This window comes from Fusarium phalaenopsidis (assembly GCF_050370095.1).
Source record: "Fusarium phalaenopsidis strain FUZ10S chromosome Unknown contig_32292, whole genome shotgun sequence".
Classification (NCBI taxonomy): domain Eukaryota; kingdom Fungi; phylum Ascomycota; class Sordariomycetes; order Hypocreales; family Nectriaceae; genus Fusarium; species Fusarium phalaenopsidis.
In genome coordinates this window covers 1693805-1711133 of record NW_028145410.1, presented here as the reverse complement: position 1 = coordinate 1711133, position 17329 = coordinate 1693805, and the positions used below count along the sequence as shown (strand labels likewise).

Below are 17329 nucleotides of genomic sequence, written 5' to 3'. Positions count from 1 at the left end.
AACGAGGCCACCACAAAGCCGCATGGATCCTCTCATTGGAGTCCGTCAGGATTGGGCGCAACACAGAGACGGACCGCGGCAATCTTTTCTCATCTTGAAGCGTTGAAAACATATATATAATTTAGTATCTTTTTTGTACTCTGGCCTCTCGACCAAGGATCCGACTCCATGTTCTCGTGCCAGATGTCATACTCTCGAAGAGCAGGCCAGTCGAGCCACCGTGGACAGAGCAATATAGTACTTTAATTAGGAAGAACTTGGAAAGACGTAATGGATGGCTCTAAGCACTTAAAGAGACTTTGAATGCCCGCGATGGGTGTGTGTTTGCCCACGTTTGATCCTGTCTAGATGCTGTCAACCATCGCCGAACACATTCGCCGATCAAGGTGCCAAGCAAATTAGCCTGTTGGTCCTAACAAAGACACCAAGAAGCAAAATAAATTGCTCAGTACCAAAGAAGGCTGTGGAAACCCCCGGTACGCAATTATGATGCTCTGATTTATCGGTCCTGCCCATCATCCACGACCTCTCAACCCGGCCCAGGTCAAAACAAACCAGGCCGCAAGACAGACAGTGTATTAACCTGCGAAGCTGATGCTTGCTAGGTATACAAACAAAACGGTAAAGTAAATCATAAGCAAAGATGAAAGCCGTCAAGATAAGCAGGGTGCCAATCCAGCAGCAGCCTGTCACCACACAATCCCCAACTCATCAAACTACCCAGGAGTAGCAAAAAGGGAGCGATATTTGGCACACCACTTGGGCAATTATTGGCATTCGCCGATATTGCTTCTTTCAGCTATATTATGGTTATCTTACTCCAGGTTGGAGTGCTGGCGGGCCGGCCAGCATGTTGCAATCATCACAACACCACGGCCAGAATCACTCTTCATGCACACCAACAGTTGGCAGCTAACTTCCATCTTTTTTTGCAAGAAATACCATGACTAGAAACAACCATGCCCCGTTTAAACATGCTCTTGAACCTTCTCGCTCCCTTCTACCGGTCCTCCATTCTCTGCACGCCAGCTCCATACCCAAATGAATGCAAGCATCCTCCTCCGGCCCGAAGCCTCTGCAGGGTGAGAACCGAGACTCTGCTCTAGAATGAATCATGACAGTTACATTACTCGCTCCTGGAGGCATGTCTAAGACCGCCAAGCTTCGATACATCATTATCCTCAACGCCGGCTCGCCCAGACTTAAGCCACCGACGCGACAACCAGCGCAGCGACGTTCTCCTCCTCGCTTCGCACCGTGATCTTGGTCGTCACACCCGTTTTTGAAGAGAATGCCATCCGCACGGTGGCAACTACCCGGCCGCCACCAACAGTCTTGCCCAGAAGCTTGAGCGTGTGAGTAGTCTGGTTGACGGGGACATCGGTGCCCTCCAGGGGCTGCAGGGAGAGAGCCTTGGTGAGCTGCTCGGTAGCCTCTGTAGAATTGGTTAGTCTTGCTCTCCCCATTCATGTGACATTTCAACGTACCTGCAATGCTGGACATGCCACTAAGCTGGAGAGTCTCTGTTGCCTCCTCGCCGGAAGCGCCAACCTGCTCCCAGATATGGCTAAAGTTGCCAGCGAATGTGGGAATCACGTAATCGCTACCAGTAAGGTCGAACTCGGCCACCTCGTACTCATCATCGTAGCCAGTCTCCTCAGGCTCATTTGTGGAGGGGTCGATCTCCTTGCTAGTGAATCGGAGGATGTTGGAAAAGGTAGAGATGGGCAGAGAGCCCTCGCCGTTGATCTTCTTGAAGGCCACGTACACCTTGCCAGGCTGGTCGGTCGGAAGCTTCTCGGCCTGGATGATAAAGACCTCCTCGAGCTCCTCGTCGTCCGAGGGGGTGGCGACGACAGAGACGTTCTCAAGGACAGTGTCGGGCAGAGTGTTCTTGACCTCATACTGAAGGACAATGTGCTCCTTGAAGATGTGCTTGACCAGAGTGACGACGTACTCAGTCTCAGCCTCAGTGAGCTCAAGCAGAGGCGACGACTTGAGCACGCTGCCAAACTCCTTCATTTCGGGAATCTCCAGCAGCTCCTGGGCATATCGCTGAGCCTGGGCAGTAGCAGATGCCACAGCCTCGGCTCCAGAGGCCTTGGTGGGGCCGACCTTGGGGGCCTTGAGGGTAGGGGTGGTGGCGATGAGCTTCTTGGTGCGGTCCTCGGCGTCGGCCTGTTCCCGGGTGACAATGGGAATCTTGGAGATGTCGAAGGGGCTGTCGAAAGCAGACTTGTCATCCGAGGTGACGTACAGGACAAGTTGCTGCTCGAAGAAGGGGAGAGAGAACATGTTCTCTGCAGGCGAATTAGCATTGTTCACATTTACGACTCTTTCTTGCTTACCGTTCTTGACAAATCGAGCAGCCATCTCATCGTCCTCCTCGGCCATAAGCTTCAGGTTGAGAGCAGCACGATCGCGAACCTCGTCATCGACATCATCCAAGCATCGAGTAAGGAGAACACGGACACTGCTCTTGACCTCGGGATCCTTCTGGCCGACACCAAACTTGGCCAGGGCGGTGACAGCGGCAGCTCGCACAATCGCATTCTCAAGCACCACTCGGTTGTAGATGTATCGGATGTACTTGGTGGGCTGGGCAGTCTTGGGACCCTCGAGACCAATAAGATGGAGAATTCGGACAGCCAACTTGGTGAACTCGCAGTCCTCAATGAACTCGCACAGGTGGGCGAGAGCATCCTCCTTGGAATCAGGAACAAACTTGATCAGGTCAAACATGCTCTCAACGACAGCCCTCTTGAACTCGTAGCCGCCCTCATCACGCAGGATCCCACTAAGGAAGGTGAGCATGCCGGCCTGCTTGCTAGGGAACTTGAGACACAATGTTCGGATAGCCTCGACAATCGTAATCTTGAACTCGTCGGTAATCTCAGACATGAAGGTGGAGATCTGCTTCATTAATCGGTCGACGCTAGCCTCGTTGCCCGTCTTGAGCAGAGTGGTGATGGCGAATGTGGCGATCGATCGGTTGCTGTTGGAGATGAGGAGCTCGATGTCGGGGTTGCAAACGTGGACGGCGGTAGGCTTGAAGCTGGCAAAGTTGTGGAGGATGCGCAGAGCAGCGAACTTGGTGACGGCACGAGGGGAGGTCAGGAACAGCTGGAGGACATGGACAGCTTGCGACACCTCGGCGTCGGTCACATCGCGCATGTCGCAGATAGCCTTGGCAGCCTCGAAGTTGACCATCTCGCTCTTGTGTCGCAGCCAGCCGTCGAGAAGCTGCATCATGGGCTTCCTCAACGAAGGATCCTCCTCAGCGAGCTGCGCAGCAAGTCGGACAAGCATGACAATAGCAGCGGGGCTCTTGAGCGCACCAGCCGCACCAAACTGCTGAACCATCTTAACAAGGGCCATTCGGTCGTGCGAGCGCATCTGATACAAAAGTCCGACAGCGTGGTATTGCGCCATGGTCGAGTGGTTCATGGGGATCTGGCTGCTCGAGGTGGAGAATCCGAGGGAGAAGCCGCCAGACGACTTGCTAGAGGCAGCGGCCTCCTGAGTCTCGCTCTGCCATCGTCGAACAACATCCTTGGCGATCGGGAGAAGGTGGTAGGAGGAGACGAGGGCGGCAGAAGAAACCGAGGGGTTCTTATCGACGATCGCAGTCTTCATCACTCGCTCGATCGATTGGACAGTCGTGGCCTTGTATAGTGTCAGTAGAGTCGGTGGAGGCGCCAGCAGCAGGACAACCTACATCAATGATGCGGCAGAGGGCGCGGATGGCGTTGGGTCGGTAGATGACATCGGTGCTGCCTCCAGTATCCTTCATAATGGTGCTAGTGACCATAATGATGTCCTCGGCCGAGTTGGCAAGCTCCTTAATGACAAGGTGGACCATCTGGCGGAGGGAGGCATCCTTGTTCTGGAACAGCTTGGAGATGCCAAAGAAGAGGGTGGTGGCTTCGTTGGTAGGGAACTTTTCACCCGTATAGAGGAGGAGGGCGATCTTTGTAAGGAGAATGCGACATCTTCGAGGCTGGATCGGGGACGAGTTGAAGAGTCGTGCTGTCGACCTATTTAGCTTGACTTGAACTTGGACGGTGGGGGGAACAGCAAGAGGGCGATTGCTCGAGACGGACCTTCCTGGAACACCTGAGTGCGGTCCACCTTGACCAAACCGAGGTCGGCGTCTTCGTCCTTTTTGCCGTAACTCATGTTGGGCAAGCTGGGTCGTGGGGGGAGCGGTTTGGTGAGGGAGACTTGGTGGTTGCGGTCGAGGCGCTCATCCAGAATCACCACGTCGCAGTTACTCAGGTCAGGGATGGGTCGTGCCGCATCACGTGACAGCTATCAGCCCCTTATCGGGACTGGGATTCGTGTCAACTTTGGCAAGGAGGTGACAGCCTTCGGTTCTGTCTTACGGGATGCAATAAAAAGGTGTCATTGGATTTCATACGAGTTTTCTATGCAATTTCTATTTGCATGGACTCTTGACTAGAAAGCTTCCCATTCTTGTCTCTCAAAGTGCCTCGCTGCAGCACCGTGGAGTACTGCTGTCCAAAGTACCTCGACAAGTTTAAGCTCCAACCCAGAAGCTATGATACAATCTTTTAATAAATGGCAAATTCTCTTATCTAGATTCTGTATTTCCGATTGTCGAATCCAAGCTCTATTTAGCCAGAATCACCCTTGCAATGTCGTCTTTGGCGAGCTCCCATCTCTCGGGGTGACATCATGTCGACCTTGAATCCACCGGCTCCGAGCCTCCTCAGCCGGACCCAATTTTCCACTCCGGCGGGTTTGCGGCTTTCTATTCTGCCCTCCAGCCTCAAATCTTTCCGACTCTACCCAATTCCACCACGAATTCGTCGCCAGAATGAAGCCTACGACACGGCTGCCGCTGCGGCTGGTTCCCCGGCTCGTCAATGCCCCCGTCTTCATCCGTCCGATTCACTCGACCGTTGCGAAGCCCGCCAATGTCGCCTCCATCGTCGGGACCGGCCCGCCACCGGAGCCACCGCTGCCAGCCGCCGAGAATATTCACCAGCGTGTCGCGAGGCGGAGGAAGCAGGCTGAGATGCTCAAGAATGCCAAGGAGCTGCGGAGTGCGAGCGGTGGAAAGGGAGGCGGTGCTTTGAGGAAGAGGTTCTGGAAGGATGTGGGAGTCAAGGAAGTGGACGGTAAGTGAAGATGGGCAATTATTGCCATTGATTGCGTCCAGTTATCTTGGCGGCAAGGCTAACAAGTATTCTTAAACAGGCACTTTGCAGATATTCCTTGATACTCGGCCATTGAGGCACCCTGTGTCCAAGGAAATCGTCCGTCTCCCGATCTCGAAGCCCGACCTCGCCTCAGCACTCGCTCTCGAATGGGACCTCTTGACTTCGGCTCAAGATGCGACACGACAGCATTTGATCCCTCTCACAAGTCTCACCTGCCGAGCTCTCGATATCGCTGAAGCTGACAAGACCTCCGGAGCCGAGATCTCGGAGGTCCGAAATGCCATCGCTACTACGCTCCTACGATACCTGGATACCGACTCAATTCTGTGCTGGGCGCCCCCAGCTAGAGAGCACGACTTGAAGAACGATGCGGGAGAGTCACTCCGAGATGTTCAGAAGCGGACAGCCGAGGACATTGTGTCGTTCCTTACAACCCACGTCTGGCCAGGCATCACCATTACACCTGTTCTTGACGGTCACTCAATTCTGCCCCAGGCGCAGAGCCCCGGTGTCCGAGAGGTTGTGCAGGGTTGGATCACAGGCCTCGACGCTTTTGAGATTGCGGGACTGGAGCGAGCTACCCTGGCAGGCAAGAGTCTAATTGCGGCTGCACGGTTCATCGTTGAGTGGAGTGAGGGATCGGTTGGCAAGGGCGAGCTCAACCAAGGCAACAAGTTTGGTGTCGAGGAGGCGTCTGTTGCTACCAGTCTGGAGGTTGACTGGCAGACGGGACAGTGGGGAGAGGTTGAGGATACTCATGATGTTAACAAGGAGGATGTGAGGAGGCAGATGGGTAGTGTTGCCCTGTTGGTGTCGGGTGTCCGCAAGGCTTAAGTCACTTGCCATGCATGATGGATGATGATCACAAATACTCACATGTAGAATAAGAAAAATGTATGATAGATATAAACAGGACACAATCATTGTGATGAAGAATTAGATTGGTTGCTGAATGATGTGCATGATGATTTGCTTCATTGGGCGAATGGGTTATGCATCGTGAGTATGTACCTGCGGTCATGGCTTCGCTACACAGCATATGAAGGCTTGCGTGGCTTCACAGAAATAGATATGAAGCACGACAGAGATCTTCTCAATTCAGTCCTCTTATCCCTTATTTAATGCTCCGACCTCAAAGCATAAGCAAATCTCACCATGTCGCCCTGCCAATTACCCTAGACCGAGGCGTGTCTTGGCCGTTGAGGCTTGACCAGCTGACTCAAGCAAACCTCATGGCTTGTGCTCTCGGAGACTCAGCGTTCCGCATGCGAAATGAGACAAGGGACGCCAAGCAGCGGAAGAGGCCCCCAAGGCTGAGAGCCACCAGGATGAACCAGGGACCCTCATGGGAAGGTCCGCAGACGGGTCTGACTTTATTTTTCGTTAAAGATCCAATCAAGAACAAGTTGAGGCATCAAGGAGAAATAATCTCGGATATGCAGATGTCTTGTTTGTTCTCTACGGAGTACTCCATGTATTGTTGGTTGGCGGTGTAAATTACCAGGTTGTGCGGATGATTTCGAAACGAGAACAGCACAAGGATAAAGATCCCGTCTGCCTCACAAGGCTTATCCCGCCCCAATTTGGCATCCATCTGACGGTAAGCGGAGTCCAGGGCCATCCCAGGAAACGAAGACCGAGCAATGCCACTACAGCTTATTCCAACCTCGTAGATGTTGAATACGACTCTCAGCTTGTGTCTCAATTAAGCCACCACGACGCACCCGATCAAGACAAGAGGCGACAAAATTGGCAAAAAGGAGGAGGCCGCGCAAGCAAGACGCCCCCCTTATCCCAGAAGCAATCACCTGCATCACCTGGCCACACTCGATCGTAGCGTGCAGACAGAGAACCAAGACATCACGAATCAATTGCCAAGAGTGGCCAACGCTTTATCCCCTCTCTGCCAGGGCAAAATGTCAGCAAGCTTGGCCGAGGATCCCGCTGAGTGTGTGTGCTCGAACCCCAGCAACGCTAATCTCCCGCCTGAGCAAGTTAGCTTGCCCAGCGAGGCGGAGTCGAGGCGATATGGGGCGGCTGAGGGGAGGGATGCCGAAGGATGACGGGGTTGCGCCTCTGGAGTGAAACATAGAGGAGGGGGACTGAGGTAGGGCGTTATGCTTAATGAATGGGTGTTCAGACTCTTGAAGAAAAGTTAACAAAGTCAACTTTAAAGGAGAAATGCTCAACTGGCTGACCTTCAGCTGCATCCTCACCCCCCCTCACGACATTCAACAAGCTGCGGGAACGTGCGTCCCAATATCTCGCAAGCCACAAGGCGTCAGCCATGGAAGAATCCAATGTTCAAGGCCATGCTCCCGAACATCCACCCGACTGCCGCCGCCCGGGGTGAGAGGGGGGCGTCTTTCAGCTTCCCCAATTAAGGCTCGACTTGGCATTGGGACACCAAGGATCCAGACGCCAACCAAGGCCAATGCCACCTCGTAGCTTGCGCCACCGGGGGCCACCGACAAGGGGGGGTTCTTGTTCTGCGCTGTCGCCTTTAAACAAAAGGTAGGGCACCTCCAGCGCGTACGACACGATGCAGTGTGATTCTTCATCAATCTTGCACTTTGGACCTCAACTAGAGGTTCAATCTACGGTATAAGCCATGAGGTGGACGACATTAGGAACCGTCGCCGCTGCGCTCAGCTGCGCCGATGCGCTGAGCTTCCCGCGATCAAAGACCGGCAAGGGTTACCTCTCGGTGCACGTCGGCACCGTTGAGAAGCCTAAGAAGGAAAAGACGAGACGAGATGGCGATGCCTTCGTAGCCGTGTTGGACAATATGGGATATTTCTACGCGACCGATCGTGCGTTCAGACAAAAGACATTAAAAAAGGTTACAAGTCTAACAACGAGAAACAGTTGAGATCGGCACGCCACCGCAAAAGATTACCGTCCTCCTCGACACTGGCTCCAACGAGCTCTGGGTCAACCCCGACTGCGACGAGGCCAGCAGCATAAGAGAGTACAACATGTGTCATGAGATGGGACAGTATGAGCCCGACGACTCGACGACACCGCCCATCGGTCCCTTTGGAAGGGAGACTCTCAGATACGGTGACGCTTCGGATCCCTCGACTCACACGTCGGCCACGATTCGATACTACGCCGACACATTCACCTTTGGAGACGCCAAGCTCGAGAACCAGACATTTGGTGTGTTGATCGAGAGTGATGGTATTGCTCAGGGTATTCTTGGTCTTGCACCGGATACGCGGGGTGGATTCGACAACGACGATCCTTACCGACTGCTGCTCACTTCCATGGCCGTCGAGGGCCTCATCAACAGCCGTGTCTACTCTCTGGACCTGCGCCATTCCGAGGCTGACGAGGGTGCCGTCATCTACGGCGGCATCGACCGCAACAAGTACATCGGCAACCTGGAGAAGCGACCCATTGTCCGCGGCGAGGGCGGCGAGTACCGTCTCGCTGTGGAGTTGAGTAGCATTGGCATGACCACCGAGGGTGAGGAGCACGAGTTCGACCTTGATGATGCCGACAAGAACGTCATCCTTGATTCAGGGAGCACACTCTCTCGTCTGCACTTTGAGGCTGCGAAGCCGATTCTTGAGATGCTCGATGTGCAGGACAATGGTGAGGGCTTCTACATCACCGACTGCGACAACCGCGATCGCGATGCCACAGCCGACTTTGGCTTTGGCAACAAGATTGTCCGTGTCCCCCTCAGCGATCTCATCATCGAAATGGGTTACGCACAGTGCTACGTCGGCATTGTCGTTACCACCAACCAGCAGATTCTCGGCGACTCCGTCCTTCGGGCTGGATACTTTGTCTTTGACTGGGATAACAAGCAGGTGCACATTGCGCAGGCTGCCAACTGCGGCGACGAGGATATCGTGGTTGTTGGATCTGGCAAGGATGCTGTCCCCAATGAGAAGGGCAAGTGCAAAGAGGGAGATGCCTTTACCACTGGACATGTAAGTTGCTCGTCTCCTCAGATGATGAACTCTTGCTAACAAGATCTTCAGGCAACCGTCACCAGATCTCCCACAAGGACCGGTCTCGCTACATCAGCCTACACCACCACCTACACCGTCACATCATGCCCCGAGTTCGAGCGCGATTGCCGAACCGGCGTCGTAACAACACAGACAGTCGGACCCCAGCGAACCGTCACCGTTACGGCGGGAGCCAACTCAGGCAACAACGGCGACGACGACTCAGCCGCCTGGCAACCCATGCCTCTGGGCTGGGTATTCGCAGTGCTTGGTGGTTTCGCCCTTGGCGCCAACCTGCTATAGAGGGAGGGTGTACATACATGACCTGAGTGATACCTTTGCATAACTGTACATATTTTTTGCGACGACGACGACACCTTTCTCTGGATATAATGACCCTTAATTGATAGACCGCGTCATTGGCCATGACCATGAAGCATACAGCGGCGTTCTGATCTCTGACTCGCGTTCTAGAGCAACTCTAACCTTGTGAAATTATCGTGCGATGGCTTGGCTTGGTACCTTGTGGGGGCTTGGGTTCATTGAGGTATGAATCTGCGTGTGTACTGTTGGGTTTAAAGGGACTTGCTGTGTGGCTTGCGTCGAGGATTGTTAAGTTTAAGATGGGAAGAATGCAGGAACAGCCTTGCCAAGTCACGGAAACATATCAACATCTCACGCCCCTGGTGTTGGTTCTACATGTTGCAAAAAAACCAACCACCAGCTGAATAACTTGGCAGCGTCTCATCCAGCAACGCTATCATAGCCTACTGCTCCCAATGCTCTGGGTTAGTAAAGGTTCCACATGACTCGAACGTGTCCCCATTGTTACTTGAGCTTATCACCTGTCCATTCCCGCCGTGTGTACGCAAGTGCCGGACCAGGGACCCGTTGCGGCGTTTCTCGTGCGCCCGCGCCGAGGACCTGGTAACTAACGTCGATCCTGCGAAGAGTGACTGGAATGTGCTAGCCTTGGGGATGGGGCTGGAGGGACCCAGAACGAGGGGGATAGCATCTAGACATGCTCTAGAGCACGGCGATTGCGGCCGTAATGCGTTGGCGACAGTTAACAAGTTGAGTTTTAATTGAAGGAGAAGCCATAGGGTTGTTTGATCCTGACAACGGTGATGATCCCGAAAGGCGTCGGAGGAGAGCATCATGTTTAGAACGAGGCTACCTGTCAAGCCACATTGAGCGATAGCATGTTGGAATGGAGCTCTGTAAGCCTCTGTTTTCGAATTGCAATTGTCGTTCTCATCTTGAGGCTATATGTATGCAATCCTTCCCATCCCCGGCATCGCCCGTTGTCAGTTGTGCAACTGCCACTCCTCTACAATCTCTCAGTTCCCTCGCCGCTGCCCCTTACAATGCCGTCCCCACTCCTCTGTGCCTGTGACCGGGTTGGTCCATTGGCCGAATCATCGCCATGCTCTTCATCAGTCCATTCATCGCCGCCCTCATTGCTCTCTCCATTGCTTCCTTCATCATCCCCCTCATCACTTCCTTCGTCACTCCCTTCTGCCTCCTCATCATCCTGCGAATCGTCAGTATCACCGTTTCCACACCAAAACCCGAAATCCTCACACTCATAGATATATGGCTCCGGGCAGTCCATCGGAGTCTCATCAGGCAAGCGAAGGCGAAGTTCATCGTCGTCATAGTTGTAGGTCTCAACCCGTTTGCTCACATGCTCGCTGATTTTGCCTCCGTTCCTCTCAATGACATGCCGAGGCCGGAACGTCACAGACACAATGTAGTAGTCTATAACGCCCTCCTCAGTCTCATCGCGGATCCATCTCTTGTTGTGCCAGCGGCTGGTCCCTCTCCACCGACTCTCCTGCCTGGTTGACCCCTCGGTGTCGGCAACGAGAACGGTCCCGTCTGGCTTCTTGAAGAACCAGCGCTCGATCATCATCTTGGCGATGCGATCAACCTGGCGCTTCTTGCGCTCTAAAGTCTCCATCTCGATACATATCTCATTCAGGCTGGGAGACAGCACGTCGCTTACGTCGCTAATCCAGGAACTCTCGAAGCGAAGCGGTGCATCATCCTCCCAATTCCACCAGTCTGCGTGTCGAATCGTGATCGTGAGTCTCTTTGGGTCCATGTAAGGTGACATCAGGAGTCTGCCCAGTTCACCCCCTTCCAGCTTGAACATCTGGGGAAACGCTCTAATGCCCTCGATCTGGACTTGCTCCTGACCCATCTGCTGGGCGATCTCCATAGCTGTGGCGTGCAGCTTATCGACAGCAGTGTCGACATCGTACTCCGGAGGCGCACGTTCGTCGAAGGAGAGCCAGTGCAACTGCTCGGTCAACATGAAGGGCAGGAATCTGCACTCGCGGTAGACGGCTCGACAGGTACGTAGTAGGGTCGTGTCCGTCCTGCGCGGCGCAAAGTATGAGGGCCGGGTGAAGCAGGTATTGCCATCATAGTGATTGTCTGGGGAAGTATCCTCGTAATCGGTGAGAGCAAGGGCAAAGATTTGGTTGCGCACTTCTGCTGGCAACAGCTTGAACAAGGGCGAGCCGGATTGAGGATTGTCGGGGATGGAGAGGATGTCTTTAGACGTTGGCATGCGCTTCTTGTTGCGTCGCCTGAACCTTGACAGGAATCGAGGCGGCTCAGGCTCAGGCTCGGGCCCAGGTGATTGTTTCCGTACGCGTTTGGTTCTTGCCATGGTTGGTGATTGTATTATTCGTGATGTGAAGAGAAGGTTAAGCTGACAGAGAGAGGATGGGCATTTATATGCTGGGTGTGCTAGGCAGCACAGTGGGCCTCGTGCAACTCGCCTGTATTATTGGAGTTGTTCTGTTGGTTGTTGGTTGCAGTTTCATGAAGAGGCATGGATCAATCAGGGTCGAATGACGATGGCTTTCGTGACAGGGAACATGCTCCGCGGGATCTCTATCAGTGGTCGTATTGAGTCACCATGATGTGACCGGCGATAACCTATTTAGGCTATGGGGGATCGAAGGCAGCCACCACTATCCTGCGGCTGTTGGTAAACATAGCACTTAAATGAAAAGTATCCGATGAGATTTCTTTCCTTGCATACCCAATAGTGGAAAGAACAAGAGTCGATTGCCTTTGTACTCGTTACCGCAAGAAGGTCGAGGGCCTGCTGAAGGGCTGATTGGATCCCAGCCGTTGAGGCTGTGTCGACACCCTGGAGCACAGTCAAAGCAGGCTCTGTGGAAGCGGACGCGATAGGTTTATAAAGAAAGATTTCCTCATAAAAATGAACATTTACCACAAGTCGGCTGGTTGGCACTCATTTATTGCTCACGCCCCAGGGTAAGCACCTGGATGAGGTGAACAGCGAGAGTAAACATCAAAAGAACTCTCAAACATTACCACTCCTTCTACTCTTCTAAGATTGTAATTATACAGAATTAAACAAGATAGTGATGAGAATTTGATGAGAATAGCTAGGAAGCCTCAGCGATGTGCCAATTCCCTCTCATCAATGCCTGCTGGGCTGCCCGGGCTGTCAGGACCAACACGTTGCATTAACCGCCCAGGATAGGCGCCTAGAATGCGCAGCACACAGCCATTGGCTATGCTTAAGACATGCATAAAAGCCTTGGCCAAAGTAGAAAAAAATCTACAGCGCGACCGATGGGTATAAAGTGGTTTCGCTGCCTGTCGCGAGGACTGATCATCAGCCAACCCTCTCACCTAACAACCACACAGACCATGGCCAAGATCCCCATCGACAAGACGGGGTCTAGCTATCATGGCTTACCGCAGCGTCATAGCTCAAATCGTGAAGGCAGTTCGCTTTACCAAGCCCAAGAATGAGCTTGCTGAGAAAACCGAGGCTGATGAGAACGCGTTGAAAGCCCGGGAAGGTATGTCTCTTCTTCTTTGGTACATAAGCGAAATACTAATCGGTCCTCATAGCATTCTTGCGCTCGTTTGCCTTTCCTGAAGTTCGGGAGCGGTTCCAGACTGTGAGCTCTCACCTCGAAGGGACATTTCAATGGATTGGGCTCAATGAGACTTTCAAGTCCTGGCTTGAGCTTCCTGAAAAGAACGTTTTCCACCTGGTTGGGAAGCGTGCATCTGGGAAATCAACATTCATGAAATACCTGACCGGGGACGAAGCACTTGTTACGTGGGCTCGTCTCCAAAACCCTTCCAGAAAGACCATCGTCATTAGTCACTTCTTTCACTATGCCGGCCAAGATCCCTCACGGACGTTTGAAGGGTTTCTGAGGTCCATCCTATTCCAACTCGTCGAAGCGGACTCCGATGCTTTCGAACAAGCTCACCCAATTTTCCTGGGGCGCACAGCCCATCAGTCATCACCAACCTGGCCTCGAGATGACCTGAAGAAGGCTTGCTTGAACGTGTTTAAGTATTGGGGAAGCGTGGTAGACCACCAGCGCCCGATTATCTATCTCGTTGTGGATGCATGGAACCATTTTGACGGCGAACTTCACGAGATGACCTCCTTTCTTCGGAAACTATTCGAGCTTTGCGGCGGACGCCTGAAATTATGCATTTCCAGCACCCAAGAGGCCAAGATCGACAATGCCTTGGCCGGCCTAACAAGCCTCGGCGTCCTTCCGAGACTTGAGATTGACAAGCACACCCAACAAGATATTGAAATGTACATCAAAGAAGTCTATCCAATGCTCACAGAAATTCACGTGGGCGAGGAAGAAACGCTTGCGGATGCAATTCAGGATCGTGCCAAGGGAGTCTTCCTTTGGGTCCGGCTGGTGTGCGCAAACCTGATCAACCGCGCAATAACGAGTACTGAGGTGACCAAAGCCTCGGCCGAGAAACTTCTCAACAATCTACAACCTGACCTAGAGAAGTTTTACGAGATGATGTTCAACAGTATAGAGCCAGACGTTCGAGATGAGGTTGAAAAGGTCCTGTCCATTGTGGTAGCAGCCTCGAGACGTTTGAATGTCGAAGAGCTACAGTGCGCCGTGTTTTTTAGCGATAACGAGAAAATCTTCAAGATGAACAACAAGATCAACACCAACAACGGCATCAACAACCACAAAAGAAGGAAACCCAACAGCAAAATCAGCAAGGACTATCTGAATGACCTTGATGTATTCAACCGAAACTTGCAGACCGTGATCGAAACAAGATACCGCGGGTTCTTGGAGATCACCCACGTCAAAGGCAGTGGTGCTAGGTCCGAATTCATCATTGAGCCTTGTCATGGAACAGCCTTGAACTACCTGACCGAACGCTGCAAGCCTCAGGGCCTTGGGGAAGCCTTCAAAGATCTCAAGGCCTACGGGCATAGTCTCCTTTACGAAGCATCAACAATGTACCTCAGCTATTTGAAGAAGGAAGATCTGCCTCCAGAAGCATCCGAGATTCTGGATATTTTTGCCGGCGCCAAAGATGGCGGGCAGTTGGTTCAATTCGAGGCAAGTGAGGACAACAACACTTCCAGCTACAAGTGGAGCCAGACAGTACATCCAGACAAGCCGAACGCGGTAAATTTCGGGACCTTCTGCAAAGAGTACCCATTCCTATGCTACTCGGCCGAGAACTGGGGCCATCACGTAAAGTCTGGCTGCACAGCTCAACTAGGACCTGTTGAGGCACTTGAAGAAGAGACATTTTATTGTTTCTTATGGGTCTTCTGGGAGCTCATGGAGGCCAGGCGCGCCAACCCATATACCCCCTCGGATCTACCCCTTGATGCACTGGAATATCTTTCCTCGCTAGGTTGTGCCAGCTATCTACACCAAATTCTGAACCGACGGCCGGATAGGATAAAACACCCCGAACGACTGCTCCTTTCCACCATTCGAGCGAAGAGCGTTCAAATGGTGGATCATCTACTACAGCATTATGCGCTCGAAAAGCTCAATGTCAACCATGGCAAGCAAGCCGTATTGCAGGCCATCGACTTCTCTTACAATCCGAAGGGGAGGGAACCCTACGAATTGTTGGTCAATTCTCTTCTGAGACATGGGTTTCCTGCAGACAAAAAGGTCCAGTACACCATTCGCGATGAGCATTGGAACACGAGTCGAGAGCTTCGAGTTCGAAAGAGACAGTTTGAAAGCAATCCCCTACTTCTGGCAATCCTGCTTCAGCGCAACCGCATCGCCGAACTACTCTTGAACCATGTGTCTTGCAGAGACGCGGTTCGTAAGGAAATCAACTGGGTTCTATATCAAGTGATCGAAATGGCAGCTGATATCCAGCCCGTCAACATCGAAGGTATCGAGCTGCTCCTAGACAACGGCGCAAGCACAATGCCTACGACTCCAGATTTGAATGTGCCTCAGGTCACACCCCTGGGCAAGGCGCTCTCTCGGAAGGAGCTTGCCGTCGCAGAGACACTCCTTGACCGTGGGGCCGATGCCAACTTTCGCGGCGATAATGCCAGCCAGCTCAGCGTTGTGGCAGAGGCAGAGAACGACAACCCAGTGTGTGTCCGGCTGCTGCTGAACCGGGGTGCTCGGGTGGATGTGTGGTCCATGGAGCAGGGCTGCAACAAACACCCAGCAGCTAAAGGGGTCAAAGATGTCATTTCCATCTTGATGGACCATTTGCACGGGAAGGGGGACATTAACAGACTAATCGAGGACCGAGAGACCGCCCTACACATTGCGATTCGCTGTGACCGAAAAGATCTTGTCGAAAGATTGATTCAAGAGTTGGAAGCCAACGTGAACATCCGAGATCACAATGGAGATTACCCCGTTCACGTGGCTCTGCGGCAGAGCGAAGCCATGACTTATATCAAACTTCTTCAAGGAAGCCCGAAATTTGACGGTTACGTCAAGAATCGTAACAAGAGAACCTGTTTCCAGCAGGCAATGTTCAAGAGGCAGTATTCATTGGTTCGGGAGCTGAGGGAATGTGGAATGGGTGAGGACGAGCTGGATTTCGAGATGGAAGAGGACCTTCAGGAGGATCCCCTGGCAGTGATACCATATCCGGATGCGTCAAAAACAAAGCTGACATTTCACTTGCAAGGGTAGGTTGAAAAAGTACCCGTGAGTTGACAATCTTCCGTTAGCTAACGTATTCCAGGTCTTCCGGAGGCATGATCCTCCAGACACGACCAGAAGATACCCGGTACGGCATCAACGAGCTTATCCATGGTACAGATGAGCCTTGGAATCCACTCCGCCATTCTGTGCGTCGGGGCATTCCGGACGTCGATCCTAGCTTGCGAGGACTTCAAATACGGCTACCGATGCAGCCAGTGATTCCGCAGGCACCGGGGAATTTGCCATTACTTGAAGGAATCATCACAGACGAGATGGGGATTTCTTTTGAAAGTAGAGAGACGGGTACGCCAAGCATATCAGACACGTCGGGTGACGAGTTTCTTGCTGGCACAGGGAGTTGGATGGGCATGAGGTGGGTTGGCAAAGAGAATAGAGGCATACATGAAGGCGTTGGCTGGCATACTGGTGGTGATGGATATTGACAAAAATGATGCCGTGAAGGACGACTGGGCGACACAAGGTCAAAGACACCAAGTTGAACCCTGAATTCAAAGGCTTTCTCTACTCTAAAATAACAATGCATATGTAACATTAAAAGAATAAGGAGGCAACCTAATAAGAGTTAATACTCTAGATCTTGTTTTAGTTATTCTTTGATTACTTTTCTGATACATATATAGCTACCCTTAGGGAAGGATATGCTAATATCATTACAGTGTCTTACTATCCCGCGTGTGAGGGTAATCGTGGAGGATGAAGGAATAGCGGGTCATGCAACCTTGATTGGCAAAACGTGGGAGCACACTCGCTAAGCTCTATTTGAACCAGCGTCTCCTCAAAGATCTTCACTTGACTTGCTCTCTCTAGAGATTCTTGCATCTGCTAGAACGTTTAGCTCTCTGCAAGAATTCCTTTGTCGTCTGACAATCAGGCTGGGGCGATGATAGTTCGTGGCAAGCGGAGCTTGATCGCGAATCATCGACCACCAGCAATAACCACTTAGGTGCGATCTTCGTGAACTGGGTCTTGAAACACACGTCTACGACGGATAAACCGATCGAAACCAGACCGTCAAGACTGTGGCTAACGGGCAAGGCACGAACAATCATTCACATCTCGACACGCGCTAAACACTCCACTGTATCTCTTCATTTTCGCTCATGACGCGGCCGGAAAATAAAGGGAATGGTCGGCATGACCAGGGAAAACAGGCCGACCAGAGTCTCGACTC

General features: G+C 52.5%; 5 protein-coding genes across 5 annotated transcripts; 3 read left to right on the top strand and 2 right to left on the bottom strand.

The window, feature by feature from the left end:
• Positions 1–1202: 1202 nt before the first annotated feature.
• LRP88_04828 (coatomer subunit gamma) lies at positions 1203–4179 on the bottom strand (the record flags this gene model as incomplete). Its single annotated transcript, XM_083241394.1, has 4 exons — positions 1203–1435; positions 1488–3666; positions 3719–4029; positions 4104–4179. 4 exons carry the CDS (start codon positions 4177–4179, stop codon positions 1203–1205), a joined length of 2799 nt encoding a protein of 932 aa, XP_083102542.1.
• A 661-nt stretch (positions 4180–4840) lies between these two features.
• Positions 4841–6020, top strand: LRP88_04827 (ATP synthase complex assembly protein ATP12; the record flags this gene model as incomplete). Its single annotated transcript, XM_083241393.1, has 2 exons — positions 4841–5144; positions 5224–6020. The coding sequence occupies 2 exons, from the start codon at positions 4841–4843 to the stop codon at positions 6018–6020; spliced, it is 1101 nt and encodes a 366-aa protein (XP_083102541.1).
• Positions 6021–7797: 1777 nt separating this feature from the next.
• LRP88_04826 (aspartic peptidase domain-containing protein) lies at positions 7798–9454 on the top strand (the record flags this gene model as incomplete). The annotated part of the gene is made up of 3 exons (XM_083241392.1): positions 7798–7999; positions 8055–9130; positions 9182–9454. 3 exons carry the CDS (start codon positions 7798–7800, stop codon positions 9452–9454), a joined length of 1551 nt encoding a protein of 516 aa, XP_083102540.1.
• Positions 9455–10481: 1027 nt separating this feature from the next.
• Positions 10482–11831, bottom strand: LRP88_04825 (uncharacterized protein; the record flags this gene model as incomplete). The annotated part of the gene is made up of 1 exon (XM_083241391.1): positions 10482–11831. The coding sequence occupies one exon, from the start codon at positions 11829–11831 to the stop codon at positions 10482–10484; it is 1350 nt and encodes a 449-aa protein (XP_083102539.1).
• A 1059-nt stretch (positions 11832–12890) lies between these two features.
• On the top strand, positions 12891–16356 carry LRP88_04824 (ankyrin repeat domain-containing protein; the record flags this gene model as incomplete). Its single annotated transcript, XM_083241390.1, has 4 exons — positions 12891–13005; positions 13058–16121; positions 16178–16248; positions 16316–16356. The coding sequence occupies 4 exons, from the start codon at positions 12891–12893 to the stop codon at positions 16354–16356; spliced, it is 3291 nt and encodes a 1096-aa protein (XP_083102538.1).
• Positions 16357–17329: the final 973 nt, after the last annotated feature.